Genomic DNA, 18,380 nt, shown 5'->3' on the forward strand with positions numbered 1-18,380 from the left:
TAGCTTTCACTCTCCAGTATATCCGGTTGATATGAACCAAACTGCTCACCTATTTCTAAGCCCAACTGTCATTAATAGATAGAGAGGATTCACCTGTGATTAGCAGGTCTGATTGCAGACAAGCATTTGATGTTTCAAAGCTCTTTGTTTACAAACATGGATTGGTTCTCTCGATCAGGCTAAACAAGTGGGTCCCAGGCAGGTTCCCTGGGCCCACACAGTAGTGACCTGGGAGACGCATGAACCAGAGCTGCCTATCTGGCATCTGGCAGCACCATCTACAGTGGACCAAAAACATGAGCAGTGTTGACAGCCACTGGGCTAAGCCTTTCTCTGCCACAAATTCTTTTTCCAAGGCCAGGTCAAAACACATTTCAGCTCTAAACGAATGGAAGCTAACTGAGTTTATGAAGACAGAGAGAGGAGAGATGTAGGGATGCTTCTCATGACTTTGATGGCACTGTTTCACACAGGCCAGGGAAAGAAACAAGGAGACACAGGCAGTCAGCCTGGGGATCAGTGATATCACCAAGGGCCTTCACGAGCCCGGCACCGCTTGCAGTGGCAGAGGTAGAGCGGGAGAGGAAAAGAAGAGCTGGCACTCTACCATCCTGGAGTTTACAGCCTCAGTGGAGGTACGACTCAACCCCCAAAGCAAAGGCGTAAATGAGACCAGTTTAGGTTTGAGAAGTGTGGTGAAGAAGGTACAGTAAGACCAACAGAAGGGCTCGATGGAGGTGGGTGGGGTGTTAGTGGGGTGTCAGCCAAGGCAGTGCAGGAAGGATTCATCGAGAAGGTGGGTTGAGCTGAGATCTGAACGGTGCAGGAGAAGAAGGAGGCTCAGAGTAGATCTGGGGAAATGACACTCCAAGCAGAAGGAATATTGAGGGCAATGGCCCTAAGACAAGGAACAAGCTTGGTGTGTCTGAGCCGCAGAAGGAGGGCCTGAGGGGTTGGAGAGTGAGGAGCAAAGTGCAGGAAAGGTGAGGCTGCCCAGGAAGGCAGGGGCCGGCTCAGGTTTGGTCTGGATTTCATTCTGGTTGTAACGGGAAGCCATGGGAGACTTTTAAAGGAAGGAATGGCGCTTGAGGCCGTTCTGGCTGCTGTGGGAGGGGCTGAAAGGGAGCGCTGGTGGGGTGTGGGAGACCAGCTGGGAGCCTGTCTCACTGACCAGGGGAGGAGGTGGATGGCATGGAGTCGGGCTCAGGAGGGGCAGCTGGCAGACGCGGTTGCACTTGGAACAGATTCCGAGGCAGAGTGGACAGGGCCTTGCTGGTGGACTGAGCATGCAGGGTCAGAGGAAGCGTGGCAGGGCAATGACCTTGACCCCAACTGTCCTTACCAAAGACTTTGAGGTGGATGGATGCATCCTGCTCTCCAGCCTTGTTCTCGGCGATGCACACGTACTCGGCCTCGTCGTTCTTATCCACCTTCCTGATGGTCAGCTCAGAACTGTCATCGCTGAAGACGTATTTGTCATCTTCTTCATTCTCTATCTGTTCCCCGTCCCTAATTGGTACAGAAATGCAAAGTACCATGATTTTGACCACAGAGGTATGATGTTTATTTTTAATCAGTTTCCATAAAATGCAGATCGAGCCCATGGGGAAGACTCGGTCTTCACATACAGTCAACACACCAAACTGTACTTCCACATATGCCTTAGATTCCTCCACCCAAACCTCTGTTTCTGTCCAAAGGCTTACAAACTGCACCTACAAACATTCCAAAGAGGGCCTCCAAGGCCACGCACTCTGGTTCTGTCCCACAAACGGAAAATGAAGGGATCTGACACACAAGGCAAGAGAAGCTTGCAGAAAAGGATCCATCCTACCCCAGAGCTGATATTCCCAAGCAGCCCATACCCGTTCCACGGAAATGCCAGCATGGAGCAGGCTCTGTGGTGTTGCCTTCTCCACTAGTCCCTGATAAAAGGCACGAGCCGGTCTCTTACTTTGTCCAGCTCATGGTGGGCTCTGGGAAGCCTTCAGCATCGCATATCAGGGTGACGGACTGGCCGAGGTTGGCGGTGGCATTCACTATGCTCTGCCTGGCCTGGACGGTGGGTGGCACTGAAGGAAAGAAGAACTGTCAGGGGTGGCTGTGAAAACCCGGAGGGACCCAGTGGCCTAGAGAAGAGGCACATCCGGGGGACCTCAGGTCGGAGGGTCACAGCCTAGAGGTCGAGTCCCGGGCAGCTGCAGGGCTAGTGTGAGGGATCTAAATTCAGACGTGTACAAAATAATTACTCTAAACGGAATAAATAAGGCACCCACAAGCATGCATCAGTGTTTTTCAACAATACAGAATGTCATTATAGGTATAGCAACGTATAATACTGTTTTCCAACAATACAGCTTTAGAAGCTACATTAGTATGTTTTATTCATTTAAAAATAGTATTCGACTTAAGAAATAGTATTCAATTTATACTAGCTATTTATCATTATATATTTTCTTAGTCAATGCGTATTAAACTCACAACTACCATGGTAAGTGGAACCTGATGTCCAAAAGGAGGCTCTTGATACTGGAAAAAGTCGGAAAAGCCTGTTCTCAGTGGCTAAATGGTTAATATACCAATTCAAAATGCGGCAGCTTACCGAGTGACATTTCTCTGGGATTGTCATAAACAACCGTGTGCACAAACTGTTTCTACCAAAAGGACTGGGACGGGGAGAATTTGGCAAAAAATATATATCAACAGCCAAAACAATTCGACCACGATTTACTTATTTTCTTAGTACTGACATTATAATTTCCTGTAAACATCTTGTAAATGTCAGATCGATTCCACGGGTGTGTTTATGTGACACTGCAAATTAAAATTAATAAGCCCGTGGCCCAGGATTCTGACTATTCTGAGGACTGAATTGATTATAATATTTTCTTTGAATTTTGAGCCAGAGGACTAACCTCATGATTACAGTAGCATCAAGGACAATGAAGGATGAATAAGAATTTATCGGTAAGCATGGGGAAAGTTTCCAGTTCCGTAAGACAATGAAGGACATTCAAGAGTTGCACTAGAAGTCCTCGGAGTTGAGGGAGACCCAAAAGACAAGTGTATTAAGGAAAAAACAAAACAAACCAGAGGCTATGTAAGGAGGAGGGATTCAGCTGAGATGGATATGTGAGTCAGGACAGGATTTACTTAATAGACCAAAGAGGAAATTACAGAGGATGATTTGGGGGAACCAGGTTGCAGTAATGGAAAGAGCAGGAAGAACAGATCTCCTCACCATTCACAATGACCTGAATGTCCTTGAAGTTGATCTCCCCCCGTGCCAGGATCCTGCCCTCGCAGCGATAAGTGCCCTCATCTGTTTTCTTGATGCCCCGGATCTGCAGGTAGTTGTTGGACAGGACTATGAATCGGACTAGAAGAGACAAGAGGCGGGTTCATCCAAGGATCAGTCAGAGATCTCAGGTATCTGCAGGCAGGTCACAGAGCCTTTCCTCTTTCCTAGCTGCAATCTTACAGGTGGGGCTTTAAGCTGAAATATAGGAATATGTTCTTGGCTCTGACATACAGCCAAGAGCAAAAGTCTACTGGAAATTTGTCTTTCTCTTTGGAGAGAAAGTCAAGTGCCTGAATGGACAAGCTACAGACATACACCCATTCAGGACCTGGAAAGTGCATGTGGTTGGGGGACACTGGCATCTGAGTCTGGGCTGTAATGCTTCAGAGGCTGGCTGAGGTGGAAACCCTAGGGGACTTGGGGAGCTTGGGGGGAAAGGCAGCTGCCAGGGAATTCAGGCCTCACCATCTTTTTTCAGGATGACATCCCGGCCTTTGTGTTTCCAGATGATGGTTGGGGGGAGGGAGCTGACCACATCACACACGATCACGGCATCTTCCCCTTCCCTGAACTCCTGTGGGGTTGGTGCATTCTTGAACATGAGCTTCTCTGGAAAATGAGCGAGAGAAGAGTGAGGGGAAACAGCTGGTCCTCCCATGCAGACCGCTTTACGCTAGAGCCATACTGCTTGGGTTGAGTTGTGGGCAACTCTCAATCCATATACCCAGTTGCACAGGACAGGGTCCCACCCCATACGTAGCCAAGACGCCAGGCAAAGCAGCTGGTATAATCAGGGGAATATGGCATCAATGTTTGGCAATCAATGCCTGTTCACTGAGTGCTGAATTTATCATACTTTGTGTAGAAAAGGGTCTGTGGAGGGAAACAAGAGTCTTTCCCAAGTGTTCCTTGCCATGTGGGGTAGTGCCAATGAAACACAAAGCACAGGTGGAATGAACTGGTAGAACACCTAGTCTACAATGATTGGTCATTAGTCCTTTCTCTGTCTCCCACTCTGTCTGACACCCCAAACTCAGCCTTCCTAGAGCAGTGAGGATTCTGAAGAACTGAAGAAAGGCAGGCAGTAAATACTCCGGCAATCAATACTTTCCATTAGCTGTCACCCACCATTATACTGGCCAACGAGTATATGCATGATAACAAGGTAATGAGATGCCACCTCCAGACCTGGTTTCAATGACAATGGGAACTGCCAGCTCTGAGCGGCCCAGAGTGTTCAGATAATGATCCCCCACACCCCACCGAGCCTCTGGACTCCATTAGCAGCAGGGGAGAGTGACATAAGAGGGAAAACCTGAATTGTACAACAGTCAGTCAACACTTGGGGAAGGGATGGGGAACTCTTAACAGCCCTCTGGGAACTGTGTAATTTGAAATTAGAGAACACAGGCCAGAGGGAGGTACCTGGGGTCAGCATGAACCAGGGTTGTGAGTTCTGAGCTGGCCAAGGATCATTTAAGAACTCCTTAAATGGAGCCGGAGCTCCTATTAGCTCAGCTCAGAAAAGACTTGAGGAGTGGAAAGGAAGAAGCCCTCAGCCGGCCCTCTGCTGCCATCCCACTCTGCCTGCTGCCCACGTGTCTTTTGGCCGAAGGAGAGGACAGGGAATATGGAGGGAGACAGAGGAAGCTCTTACGGAAGATCTTCACGTTGACCGTGGCCTCTGACTCGCTGCCATCCTCGCCAGTGACCACACACTTGTAGATGCCGGCATCGTCAATGTTGGCATTGTAGATGGTGAGTGTGGAGGAAGAGTCATCATTCCACACCACGGAGATCCGCTGCTGGTTTGGGGTGAGCTTTTCTCCATTGGGGGAGAACCAGGAGATGTCTTTATCTTTGGCATCTCCTGCCACTAAAGAGGAAGAGATTATTTTCAAACCACTTAAGTTGGAAAGACAAAGTCCCCTCCAGGGTGACAGCCGGTTCTCAGTAAGAGCTACTGAACAAGAGATCACTGGGCTTGATGATCAGGGAGGGAGACCATGTACATTAGGACACAACACAGCCTAACTCTGTGCTTGATCGGTATGTACACAACACTACTTCTAGTAACTGGAAAGAACTCAACCACCACACGTGCCAGTATTTTTCAGAATACCCCGGGAGGGAAGAGAAGAGGCATTTGTTGAGGACCTACTGTGTGCCAGGCTCTAAATGAGGAGCTACAGCCCCATAAAATAGGGAGCAAAGGGAGATAGTGTCTAGGATCGGAGCTCAACGGCATAGCCAGTCTGAGCCAATTGATCAGCTGATTTTTGAGGGCTTAGATTATGGCCTCCAGAGAGGAGGATGAGACACCAGCTAGTCTAGGTGTGTGGATTCCAACCAGTTTTATTCTAGCATTTGCCGGCACGCATTGGCCTGTCATTTCAGCACCCCACCTCAGACAGACAAATTATTCTCCTTAAATGCTGCAAAGAAGGCAGCCAGAACCACTCATGCGCCCTTTCCCTGGGCCCCCTGGGAGGGGGAGATGCCACTGCTTAGTGGTCTCCAACTCCGATCCGGAACAAGGGCTCTGGGCACCGCCTCTCTGCGCGGTGCCCTTCCGCAGGCCACACTGCCTGGCTGTGCACAGATGCTTAGTATGGAAATGAGGCAGCCTTCCTTTCAGTGCCCATCATGGTTTCAATAAATATCGCTATTTGCAAGATGTGCAGTGGGTTCCATGGCTGCATCTCCAGATCATTTAAATCGCTGCAATGAAGGCAAAGCCAGAGTGAACACATCCGGCGGCCACGAGGCACCTCAGCCGGCGCAAATCGCGATTGCCCTGAAAGGCCCCTCCCTGCCCAAAGCCGCTTGCTAGATGTCAGTCTACGCCTAGCTGAGCTCAACGTCCCCGGTTCTTCCATGATCCGAATCCCAGTCATGTCACAAGCAGAGAACCCAAAGCCTAATCACAAAGCTTTTACTCCACGTTTCCTGACGACTATCTGAGCTGTGGAAACGGGGCATGTTTTCTCAAGAAAAAAACAAGGACACCAGCTTCCACAAACCCCAGAGCTCCGGGGGGAGCAATGGGACAGGATACAGGTGTTCACGACCGATCTGGAAAACCCAGGACCCACAGCCTCACAGCAAAAGAGACACTGGGGCTCCATTTCCTTTGAGGCAAGTTTCAGACCTTCTTGGATTTTCCTGTTCTGTCAGATTCTAAGAAATAAGCCTTACACTGACCCAATGAAGCATTATTTCTGAGGCAGCGCTACTCTCTGCCATCATTTACAGAACTCCGGGTCGATATGGAGCAGGGGATCTGCGGTGATTTGCTATTCTGGGAATTTGTGCCCAGACTTTCCTTGGAAAATCCCTAGACCTCCTCCATCACCCTGTGGAAGTCCAGATGACACATCTCACTGTGTCGGGGCGGCCCTTTGAGAAGGGAAGGAAAAGGGCCTGAGGGCTTCCCTGGCTCTCCGCTCACACGACTGGACCGGCAGCAAAGTGGTTCCAGGCACAACCAGTTCAGCACACACAGGCCATGGGCTTCTGCTCTGCTGGCCACCTTTCCTCAAACGCAGCGGGGGCACAGGGCACTTGCCTTGGCATAAGAAGAATTTGGATTCTCCAACGCTGATCTCCCCTTGGCTGGGGACAATATCCACCTGCAGAGAAACTGCAAAAGACAAAGTCCAGTTGAAACACACATTAGGATTTTTGAGAACAAAACCCAGAGCTTCCATTCAAAAATAGGGTCTCCCACCTCACATTAAGAAAGAGTGAAGGCCAGGGCACCTGGGTGGCTTAGTCATTTGAGTGGCGGACTTCGGCTCAGGTCACGATCTCACTGTTCGTGAGTTTGAGTTCCGTGTCGGGCTCTGGGCTGACAGCTCGGAGCCTGGTGCCTGCTTTGGATTCTATGTCTCCCTCTTTCTCTCTGTCCCTCCCCCACTCACACTCTGTCTCTGTCTCTCTCAAAAATAAATAAACATTAACATTTTTTTTAATTAAAAAAAAAGAAAAAAAAAGAAAGAATGAAGGGAGGATGCTGTCTGGGTCGAGGGCTTGTCACCACCCAAAGAATCCCCAGTTCCTATGCCAAAGCCAGGAGTGGGCATGGTCCGGACCATTTCCTGTGGAATTTCTTTCCCCTTAGACGGTATGAGGGCCCTGGGGAATTTGGGGTGACCCTCGCTCTACATGTTTCTGATCTCTTGAGAAGGCTGCGCTCCTGCTCCAAACAGAAGCACTTCTGGGATTCACAGAAATAAAAGATGAGCTCCTTTTGGATGTCAACCTGAAGCATTCTCAAGGCTGTGTGATGAGGGAAGCCTGTCACTCAGACCTCTGCACAGGGGTCTCCTGCCAGCTCCCCTTGTCACCATGCTTGATGACTACGGAAAAGGGTTCATTGTGGTGATCCGGATGGATTTTGAAGCAGAAGATGCCAAAACGCTCACCCTGCCTCATGACGAGGGGACCCACACCCCTCTTTCTGTAAGAGGAGACAGCACATAACACCATTGTTACAGTCAGTCAGGCACTCCTCTGCAATGCTGCCGTTGCTGCCCTGCGGGACCCCCCGTCACTCCTAGTGACTCGTACAGAATTCTGATTTGAATATCCACACACTCGGTCATTCTCCTCCACTGATAAGACAAAATACGCTGCCCCTGGACGCCACAGATTGCTCTGTCCATTCAGTTTCTCATTCACCTGCTCGGAGCAGATACCTGCTCCTCGTGAAAACAGAGTTTTAGGGTAGGGAAAAAATGATTTTATCCATTTGGATTCAAACTCCTTCTGCCTCCCATCCAAATCTGAAAGCTAAAAGCTAACGGACATTTGGTTCAATGCATGTAGCTTCTTAGAGCTGATGTGGAGGAGGGGCCTGGACTATACAGGCTGGGTAATAGAGACTCAGGGAGCCCTTCCTTAGAACAGCCATTTTCTCTGCACAGCAGACCGGGAGGGAATGCTGGTTGCCATGGAGACTGACTCCAGGCTGAGCTGCTGTCTGTGCTCCTCTGATGAAAGGACCATGGTGCTCAGCAGAGCCGAGGGATCAAAGGGCCTGCGTGGGGCTGGGAAGGGGAGCCTGGGGATATCCAGCTACTGGGGGGAGGGTGGGGCCTTGCTAACCATCCACAACAGACAAAGCAGACCATGGAGAACCAGCAGAGGCTTCAGAAGGAGCCAGGGCACGAGTGAGGAATCAGGCACAGAGTTCCGGCCGGGGGAGGATGCTAAAGGCTCCACCGTGAGGGCAGGAGGGGCTACTCAGACTTCCCTGGTGCTGGTTGGGAAGAAATGGAGCAGTAATCCGGGGGCAGCCAGTCTCTCTCAGGCAACCTCACTGGGTTGAGTGGTGATGACTCATCTGGGGCCTAGATGGAATATCACTGGGAGCAATGAAAAGGCTCCCCTACCTTTCCTGAATTGCCACATAGCACACAGAGCTGCAAAGGAACCCAACACTCTGCAAGTGTCACTAGCTGTGGCTGCTACTGTCACTCTGGACAGAGCTAGGTGCGCTCAGTTCTTTTTTTTTTTTAATAAAAATTTGTTTTAAATGTTTATTTTTGAGAGAGAGGGAGAGAGAGAGCAGGGGAGGGGCAGAGAGAGAGGGAGACAGACTCTGAAGCAGGCTCCAGGCTCTGAGCTGTCAGCACAGAGCTCGACGTGGGGCTCGAACCCGTGAACCGTGAGATCATGACCTGGGCCGAAGTTGGATGCTTAACCAACTGAGCCACCCAGGTGCCCCCAGGTGCACTCAGTTCTACATGGAGGGAGCCAGAAAGAATCTCAACCAGCACCAAGTTCCACGTCCTCATTTTCTGGATGAGAGAGAGAGGTAAAGTGACTTCACTAAGGTCACCTCTATTTAGGGCCAGCCAGGGTGGTGGTGGTGGCAGCTGCAGAGCCCAGGCCACTCGGCTCCCAGGTAAATGCCCTTTCCATCATGCAGTGCTTCCTCTGTGAGTAGAGGATAAAATGTTTTCATTCATTCCGTTTAAGGAACAATCTGGAGACCCTGAAGAACAACCCTCAGATTCACCATCCCCTAACAGAACAGAGCAAGCCCAGAGCTGGTAAGGCCCTTAGTATCTGGGGGGCACAGGGCCTGACGGAGAGGGCCACAGGCCAGCGCCCTCCATTGTGAGGCCAGCCAAGACCTTTCCATCCATGTCTATGGCTCACTTTCCACGGAACAACGGGTCCATGAAATCCCAGGAGCTGCGCCTCTGTGATCTGTCACGTAAGTAATGGTGCTTGCTGGAGTTTACTGGGGCATTCTTTAGAGAATCAGAGGCATATTTCTGCCTGAAAGGTTCACCGGCCCATATGCTGAGCATCAGCAGCCAGCTTCAACATATGGATCCCGTTATTCTCACCGAGCCCTTATTGCTTTGAGAAGGATATTCTTATCCCAACTGAAAAAACAGCCTTCATTTTTTTGGTTCTTTTCAAACAGAAAATGACTCTCCAGGGGCCAGAGAACATGGCGAGGCTCAAGAGTTTCATACCCAAATGTGGCCAGTATCCTTCTCTGGGCCGTGGAGAGCAATCAGAAACAAGACTTTCAAAGGAATTCCCAGCTTAGCCCGATCCCACGCACACATTTATCATCACAGAGGTTTTTGAAAGAAGACATATCCATTTAGACTCCTGGCACATAGGGAAAAGATAGTATGATTCCTCCTTCAAAACACCAGAATCAAAGCTGGGCCAGAGGAACCCCAGCCTCTCTGAAAGTCAATGCTTGGATGCTTTCCACTGAAGCACAATGGCTGATTCTTCTTACCCAAATTCTGAACCTTGAATTATTAGGTTTAATAGCGGTACGTGGAAACCCTGCTCTAGTCTCCAAACTCTTTCCATGCACTTCGCGGTGCCCCCCGTCCTTTCTTACTCCATTAGGCCTTTCGTTGTTTGCAATAAAAATTCCTACCTCAACTTTTGCTTTTCTCCAGTTGCACATATAAGTGAAATTTCCCAACCAGGCATAACTCATACCTTTAAAGAAACCTAGGAAAACATTTCTCCCAGAAAAAGTATCTCAATTCGTGCTTTGCAACAAATGCTCTGCCATAACACCATGTGTTATCCTACTTCATCATAGATGCTTCCAAAGATACACGCTTTCACAGATGGGTGTCTGGACCTGAAGGGACCCAGGTGCTTCCAGCACCTTCCAATGAGTATTCGTGCCCCATGGCCCCCTACAGCCAGATCACTAGTTCTGGTTCACAAAACATAGTTTATTACTTCATCTGATGTTCACAATAGTTCCGAGACATAAGAAGGCTGACCTTATGGTCTCCGTTCTACACAAGAGAATATTAACGCTCAGAGAAGTAAAATAACTAGCCCAGGGGAATTCAGCTAATGAACAGTCAATAATCAAAGTCATCTGATTCTAAGGCTCCAGCTCTCCCTCCTACACTCCACAACTACCACTAATGTTTGTTTGCTTTCCTCGTGGACTCATTTTGACCTACTGGTTACCATTTGCTCTCTTTCAAAATCATGGGCTGGAAACAGCAGAGTGTATGAACATCTTATAGTCAAGCTGCCGCCTTCATTTCTACCCGGGTTAATTCTAACTGGCATCTTTGCCCACAGATTATCATAGCATTATAACTCCTATTTCACAGGTGGGAAAGTGGAGGCTCAAAGCCATAGGAAATAATAATGGTGGAGTCCAGATTCCAAGCCAGGATGGTTAAACTCAAAAGCCCCAGATATCTCTCCCATATTCTTTCCATCCCTTGTGATCAGACAGAGAAAGGGTTCTCTTCAGAACAGAATGATTACCCCCTCTCCTCATCTCATTTAAAAAGTAAAATAACCCTGGGGGAGATCTGTATGTTTTCAAATGAGTGTTCTGTTTAAATGTTTTTTTTTTTTTTAATTGATGCTATGTTAGAAAAGATGCAAACTTGTATAGCAAACAGCTTCAGATGTAGATAGAACTTTTGTAACTCAACTTCTGGCAGAAGTTTCTTTAGTTGCTAAAGAAAAGTGAATTCAAAATTTCAGTTCATAAAACATGCTAAGGCATTTATCAGAAGAAGTAGAACTCTTACTAAGGCAAAGTAAGAGAGAAAAATTATCCTGATTTCCAAAAGGAGATCACGGATTTCACTGGAGTCTACAACTTGTTGATTCTCTTTTTAAAAAAATTTTTTTCAAATGTTTTTATTTTTGAGAGAAAGAGAGAGAGAGAGAGAGACAGACAGACAGACAGACACAGAGAATGAGTGTGAGCAGGGGAGGGGGAGAGAGAGGGAGACACAGAATCGGAAGAAGGCTCCAGGCTCTGAGTTGTCACAGCACAGAGCCCGATGCAGGGCTTGACCTCATGAACCACAAGATCATGACCTGAGCCGAAGTTGGATGCTTAACCGACTGAGCCACCCAGGTGCCCTGATGCTCTTTGGTTTTACTGGTTTTCTTTTCAGATTCTAATGTGCTTGAGGAGGTAGGAGCTGAGAAGAATGTAAACCCAGGTCTCTCCCAGGGCTAACTGAAAATATTTTCTTGTTGAATGGTGGTAAAGACATTGATTGCTGAGGAAATGGATTAGAGATGTGCAGTGGGCCCAGAACCAAGGTAAGAATTGGTCACCAATTCAAGAGAAGGGTGAACAGAATGTTACTCTGATAAGTGACAATTTACCACATAAGGGATTTTCTAGAACATATTTGATAACAGCTAAGAATTTTTAAAATTTTTTTTAAATGTTCATTTCTTTTTGAGAGAGAGAGAGAGAGAGACAGAATGCGAGCAGGAGAGGGGCATAGAGATAGGGAGACACAGAAACCGAAGCAGGCTCCAGGCTCTGAGCTGTCAGTATAGAGCCTGACGCAGCTCTCGAACTCACAAACCCTGAGATCATGACCTGAGCCAAAGTCAGTCATTTAAGTGACTGAGCCAGCCAGGCATCCTGTTAACAGCTAAGAATTTTTGAACAAGGAATCAAAGTGTCAGTAGATAGTATTTTGTTAGTTATTGTTCCAGAAATGAACCTTGAACATCACCATACTTAACCACTTCCATGGAGAGTTGCTTTTTATTTTTCAAAATCTAACTGAATGCTAAAATCTCTTTCATGTGACTATACCTATGGGAAATCCAGATATCTGACCCAGGGGCGTAGTAACAGAGGCGCCTCCACTTTTCAGTGGCAGTTTGCTCCATTAGCAAAGTACTCAAGGGAAAATATAGGGTAACTTTACTACCAAACCAACCAAACTCGATGAAGGCAAAACCAAAACCAACATGGCAGTATTGGAGCATGCTTGAAGCCCAAGACTCTGGACCAGACTGTTGACTATGAATCTCAGATTTGCCACTTACTAACTGTGTAATCTTACCCATGGTATTTAACCTCTCAGTGCCTCTGCTTTCTCATCTGTAAAATGGGAACAAACAGAACCCTCTTCATGGGGCTGTTGGAAAGAAATATGAATTACTACATGTGAAGCACTTAGAATAATAGAATAATGTCTGACACATAATAAATATTTTATGCTTAAATCTATGCTAACAATCCTTCCCAAAGAAATTATTTTGATCACAATTTTTGAGGAAAGCAATGTTTCTCTCCATGGTTTAAGTAAACTTCCTGAACGATCCCATTGGTCAGGTAGCCCAATTCCATTCTACGCTAATTTAGATATTTTTTGTTGTTGTTATTGAGAGACAGAGACAGAACATGAGAAGGGGAGGGGCAGAGAGAGAGGGAGACGCAGAATCCGAAGCAGCTCCAGGCTCTGAGTTGTCAGCACAGAGCCCGACGCGGGGCTTGAACTCACAAACCGCGACATCATGACCTGAGCCGAGGTCGGTTGCTTAACCGACTGAGCCACTCAGGCATCCCTCTAGATATTTTTAATTGCCAGTCATGACTTTATTGGTATAAAAGATGACTGAATTCAATCAGAGGCAAAAAAAACCCTAAAACTCAAAACAATAATGGAGGCTCTCTAGACAAGCCACTTCACCTTGGCCTCAGTTTTCTCATCTGTAAAATGGGGATGATGGTAAGACTGAATTCATGTGGCTGGACTGTCAGGATAATTTGACGTCCGGAGAGAGACACTGCTAAGTAGTCAGGGACTGGAGCCAGAAAGACCTGGGCCCAAACCGTAGCTTGGACGCCAAGTAACTCTGAGTTCTCAGGAGAACCTCAGAGCCTATTTGCCACATGTATAAATGAAAATAACAACCCTACTGATGTCACAGGGATGTTGACATGATTTAGAAAGGTAATGTATGTAAAGTACCAAACACCAGGCTGAGTTGGTTGTTTTTTACATGGTAATACATATGTGATAGTATTTTGAACTCTCTCTCTCTCTCTCTCTCTCTCTCTCTCTCACACACACACACACACACACACACACCATACAAACAAAATCTCTAATAATGCTTGTAGTAAGAAAAAGATAATGGAACCTCTTATAGACTACTGGATTCAACCTGCCCAAAATCTCTTAAGGGTTATTTGTATGTGTGTTTGTATCTATGTGTATATACAGTACATCCGCTGTGAGCCTAGATACATGTGTAAAATAATGCAACATGGCAGATTGCTATTTGTTGCAAATAGCAGCTGGACATAGGTAAGATTATCTCATTTGGGGAGAGAAAAACAAATAAATTATTAGTTGCCCATACTTGACACATGGGCCCTAGAATTCTGGCTTGAGCTACTGTTGATAGCAGCCGGGAAGAGGAAGAAAATGAGATAGACTGTTTCATTTTCAAATATTAACCCAAAAGTTAAATGTCATTTTAAACGAACTGTAAAGTACGTGTTCTCAGAGATTTGGGCTTCAGGTTCTGTATAATGTGATCATGATGGCAGACCATATTCTAATTGCCAGTGGAAGCATCCTCATTGCTTACAGCTGGCTCACAGCAGTAACGGAAATCATCTCGAAGCCATCCTTAGGGCTGCTTGGCTAGGGCCCCATCTATGTAAGTGCTGAGAGTTCTAATTCCCATCGTAACCTAAACACCCAGAAATGATCTACATTGGGTATCCAGGCCAACTAAGTTTACAACCAAACCCTTGGGAAACCTGTGTGAAACCCCCAAAGGACTCAAACCCCTGGCTTCCCACAATATGTCAGCCATCCCAGTAAGGTGAAGGAAGCCGTTTGAGAAAGCTGTGGTCTTTCCCAGTTGAGAACACCAGTGCACATCAGATGTGGAAGAGAATTCACCACTGGAATGGGAAGCAAGGAGGAGTCTTGGGGGTGGTGGAGGGTCCATTCTTTATCCATTAGAATGGAGAAACCAAAGCTCCCCGTGTGAAAATAAAGCCATATGCAAAAGTTGCAGACATATGCAGGCATTTCTAAACCAAATTTACTTCAGGAGATGCTGGGCACATACAACAGACAGGTTTCCAAAGTCTTTCATTTTAATAAAGCCACCCAAACTGGGCAATGTTTACTTGCAAAAGCCATGTAATAGGTAATCCTGGTGAAAATTCTCTTCAGTGTCCTCAAATCTCATGACTCTTCCAGAGTGATGGGGGGAAGGGTGCAGAAGGTAGATGTGGCTTCAGAATTCTTCAGCTTTCCATGCCATGCGATACTATTATAGATACTGTGATAAGACAGCAAGGAAGAAAAACACCTGGGCATCACTGCACAACTGAAGCCTACATGACTGATCTGATATCCCTGCGCCCAGAACATTCTATCCTATGGGATTCTGATAGCCAAACAACAGAAAACCCCTTGCCAGAGGCAGGAAGCTCTCTTCTTAGCGTTATACATTACATGAGCTGCTGGGGATCAGGAATAATTGGGTACCGGCTCTGTTTCACAGGACTGGCTTCAAGTCAGAACACAGAGCCAAGGCATATAACAGCTTCAGTTTTCCTGGCCTCCCCAGTTCCCTGGGTCAAATCACCATTTCATTAGGTCTGATCAAACGGTTTGCTCTTATAGAAAGAAAGAAGTCAGTGGTTTTAAGCCATCATTGTCTCCACAAACTGCCTAAAAGCTAGAAAACTTCACTAAGGCCACAACACAGTGTCCCGTGCTTCCGGTTATAGGGCAAGAAGATCTATACGTTGGTTTAATCTGTTCAGAAGTAATAGGCTGATGCTGGTGGCCAGGCCTTGACTCCCACCTCTAATCCCCATCCCCAGGAAAACACACCATTCTTATTAGGAGCACTCTGGAGCATCTTTAATGGGTAGTTGGAAGAAATGACACAATGGGCTACTAAGGAGGCCAAAATTGACCCAAACAATTTCCACACGACACCAGCAGATCAGGCACAGGAGAGAAGCCAGCCTGAGTCTGATGAAAAGAAGCTTGTTTACTGTTTTTTTGCTTGTTTTAGTAGCGGGTCATAAAGGAAGGGGATGATTGAAGAATTTAAATGTATTTTTTTTGCCCCAAAGCAGCAAAAAGTCAGAAGTTCACTCAGAGAGTCTCAAAAGGGCCAGATTCCAGACGAGGAGTGAAACCCTTTCCGAGGGGGCCTTAGCCCGGTCTCACTCATACAGTCCACAGGGGTGAAGACAGGAATGTTCCACGGCCCCTCGCACTAAGGAGCACACAGCTAAAGGCATGCGTGTGTGCCAAGAGGTGGCAAATGTGGTCTAGTTGCACTGTGACTTCTCAGTCTTCTACTGCACTGGATTCATGGCTGGGATTGTAGAGCTATTTAGCGACAAGGAAGGGTGAGCCAGAAAGGACCGGGTGGGTAATCTGCAGCCCCTTCCTTTCACAGATGGGAAACTCCAGGGGCAGAAGTCGAGGGTCCCCACTGCAAAATCTGGGACCTACAGTGTTGGCTCCATGTGCTGACCTCTGCCCTGAGGCCTCTTCTTACCTTTCTTGCAAGGCCTCTTCTTGCACGGGTTTCTCTCACCTGCTTTACCCTAGTGTCACCTCTGTCCCAGAAATGCAGGCATCATCAAGTAAGAGAACTGCTCCAGTAAGCGCTGTTAAGAAAGCTGGACAAACGGCAGGTGCCCTGCTAAGTCCCAGCCCAAGCCAATGACAAGGTCCACTATTTCCAACACTGCCGTCACTTTTTAATGGAAGCTCAGCTTCCCGGCTTCCTTTTCCACCTGCCTTTCCCATTGTGTGCCTTTTCCAGGCCAGTGCTTTACATGAAGCTGACATACTGAAATGCAGGGCCAGGATACAAATGGACAAATGGAACTCAGCTAAGGTTCTCCAGATATAAAACATAAAATCTGTCAATCGGCCTCAAGAACCCTGGCCTTCTGAGTAAATTGCTGCATGCTATCTGAGGGCGTCCAGGATGCCCACGACCATGTTTTCTCAGGTCTGCTCTCGTGAAAACACTGCCTTGACAAAATGACTTGCTTAACTTCTTTTCTTGCAGCTGTAAAAAGGTACTCATAACAGGCGCATTGTTCCTCTCCCGCCCAGCAGCTTTTGCCAACATGGCAAGAAGTTGGAATTATATCTTCTAATCTTTGTCCAGCTGTTGTTTGCAGATGTTCTATTCTTTACACCCAGAAAATAGAAATATAGAGAATGCTAGCACACAACTTCATCCTGAGACTTTCAGATCCTGCTCGTGTCTTTCAAAAATGTCCTTATGTGTTCATAGCTTTAAGCACATCTGGGCTACTGAAGACACAAAGGCTTATAATCCCTCAAACAACCAGTGCAAAGAGTTGTTAAATTTGGTTTCTGTCAAGCGAAAAATTCATATTCTCAAACAAAGATATATATAAGTATGTGGTAATTATTATGTGCCAGTCACCCTACCAAGCACTTTATTGAATTCCTGTAATCCTCGTAACAATCCTACAAGATAGGTGCTTGTTATTATCCCAAGTGGAGAAAGAAGAAACCGAGGAACTGAGATGTTAAGTAACTGGCCCAAGGTCACAGAGCCAGTAAGTAGTAGAGCCATGATCTGAACCCATGTAGATCCGGCTTCATAATCCTTGATCTTACATAGATGTTACTTACAGTCTCCTTTAAAGTCAACTGGCATGAGAAAGGGGTTGGTTCCGTGCTAGATGAGCTAAGCGCCTACGTAGAGAAAACCCCTACCTACTCAAGGATATACTCTGCTCAGACCCCAGGATATAGTGTTTCTGAAGAGGGGCCGGAAACAGGTTCCTTGAGTCCTGAGCCCAGAAGGCCACACGCGTCTCCCCAGTGTAGCCCTGCCTTGTCTCCAAACTGAATCCTCTCTGCACTCCCCACCCCACCTGCTCCCATGGGCCTGGCCTTCATGCACACCTGCAGTCCTCCTCCGCTGCCACTAAGTGCTCAGCACTGGTGGCATCCACCAACAGGAATCAGGCCAGAGGCTGTGAGTGGCTTTTCCAATCTACAGGTGATTCCTGACTCCCCAGTTTGGTTTCTGGGTAAGCCATATAATCCCTTATTAAAAAGGTACTATTATAATTGTTATTTGGTAATAGTTAAGTCTTGGCTAATTCTTTGTTCCTCTGTATGGTGTGCATTTGAAATGGAAGACCCATGGATCTGGTCACCTGGCACACTCTCCAAGAGTTTATTCTCCTTAAGGAGCCATGTGTAGAGCATTCGTGGTAAAGGGATTCCTAGTAGAGGTCAGAATCTTTTCTACTGGGTGGAGAGTCCGGTCCCCATTCCCTCAGCCACCATCACCCCCAATCAGAAGGTGCCTGACCTGGTGGATAATACACAGAGCCACATTACACAGTATTTTGAAGGGAACAGAAGAGAAGGAAACTGAGACACTTAAGTAATAATTTAACAAATAAAAGATCCATAACCTGGAAAATAATCATAATGTTTCCCTGAGTTAAGAACGAATAAGAAGGCTGTCACTGGCACCACTCATCAGGGTAAGAACTGAAATGCCGTATCTAGCACTATGGCTTATCAGGGACCCAGAGCTGAGACCAGTCACAGACTGGGTGAGGAGGTGGAGAGGGAAGAGGAGCGGGGGCTGCAGTAGGTGGTGACTGTGTGACGGTCCCAGCACATCCAAGGTACGTCTTTATTCTGAGACTCTGGTGTTACATCTGCCAACCTTATGATCCATCCATCCACAGAATTGCCCATAACATTACTTTCTGATTCTCAGTTAAAAGTCCTTT

At 47.1% G+C, this 18,380-nt stretch overlaps 1 protein-coding gene across 18 annotated transcripts in view; it reads right to left on the minus strand.

Annotated features, from left to right (window-relative positions):
• The window catches only part of NCAM1 (neural cell adhesion molecule 1), a 311,346-nt gene that overhangs the window by 58,889 nt on the left and 234,077 nt on the right, over nt 1–18,380 (minus strand). For all 18 annotated transcript variants that reach the window (XM_053204102.1, XM_053204101.1, XM_053204105.1 and 15 more), the window contains exons 2-7: nt 6,870–6,944; nt 4,959–5,177; nt 3,767–3,910; nt 3,242–3,379; nt 1,955–2,072; nt 1,343–1,509 (exon numbers count right to left, since the gene is read on the minus strand). In XM_053204102.1, the coding sequence (XP_053060077.1) occupies nt 1,343–1,509; nt 1,955–2,072; nt 3,242–3,379; nt 3,767–3,910; nt 4,959–5,177; nt 6,870–6,944 (861 nt within the window). The remainder of the gene's footprint in view (nt 1–1,342; nt 1,510–1,954; nt 2,073–3,241; nt 3,380–3,766; nt 3,911–4,958; nt 5,178–6,869; nt 6,945–18,380) is intronic.

Source organism: Acinonyx jubatus, chromosome D1, assembly GCF_027475565.1.
Source record: "Acinonyx jubatus isolate Ajub_Pintada_27869175 chromosome D1, VMU_Ajub_asm_v1.0, whole genome shotgun sequence".
NCBI lineage: Eukaryota > Metazoa > Chordata > Mammalia > Carnivora > Felidae > Acinonyx > Acinonyx jubatus.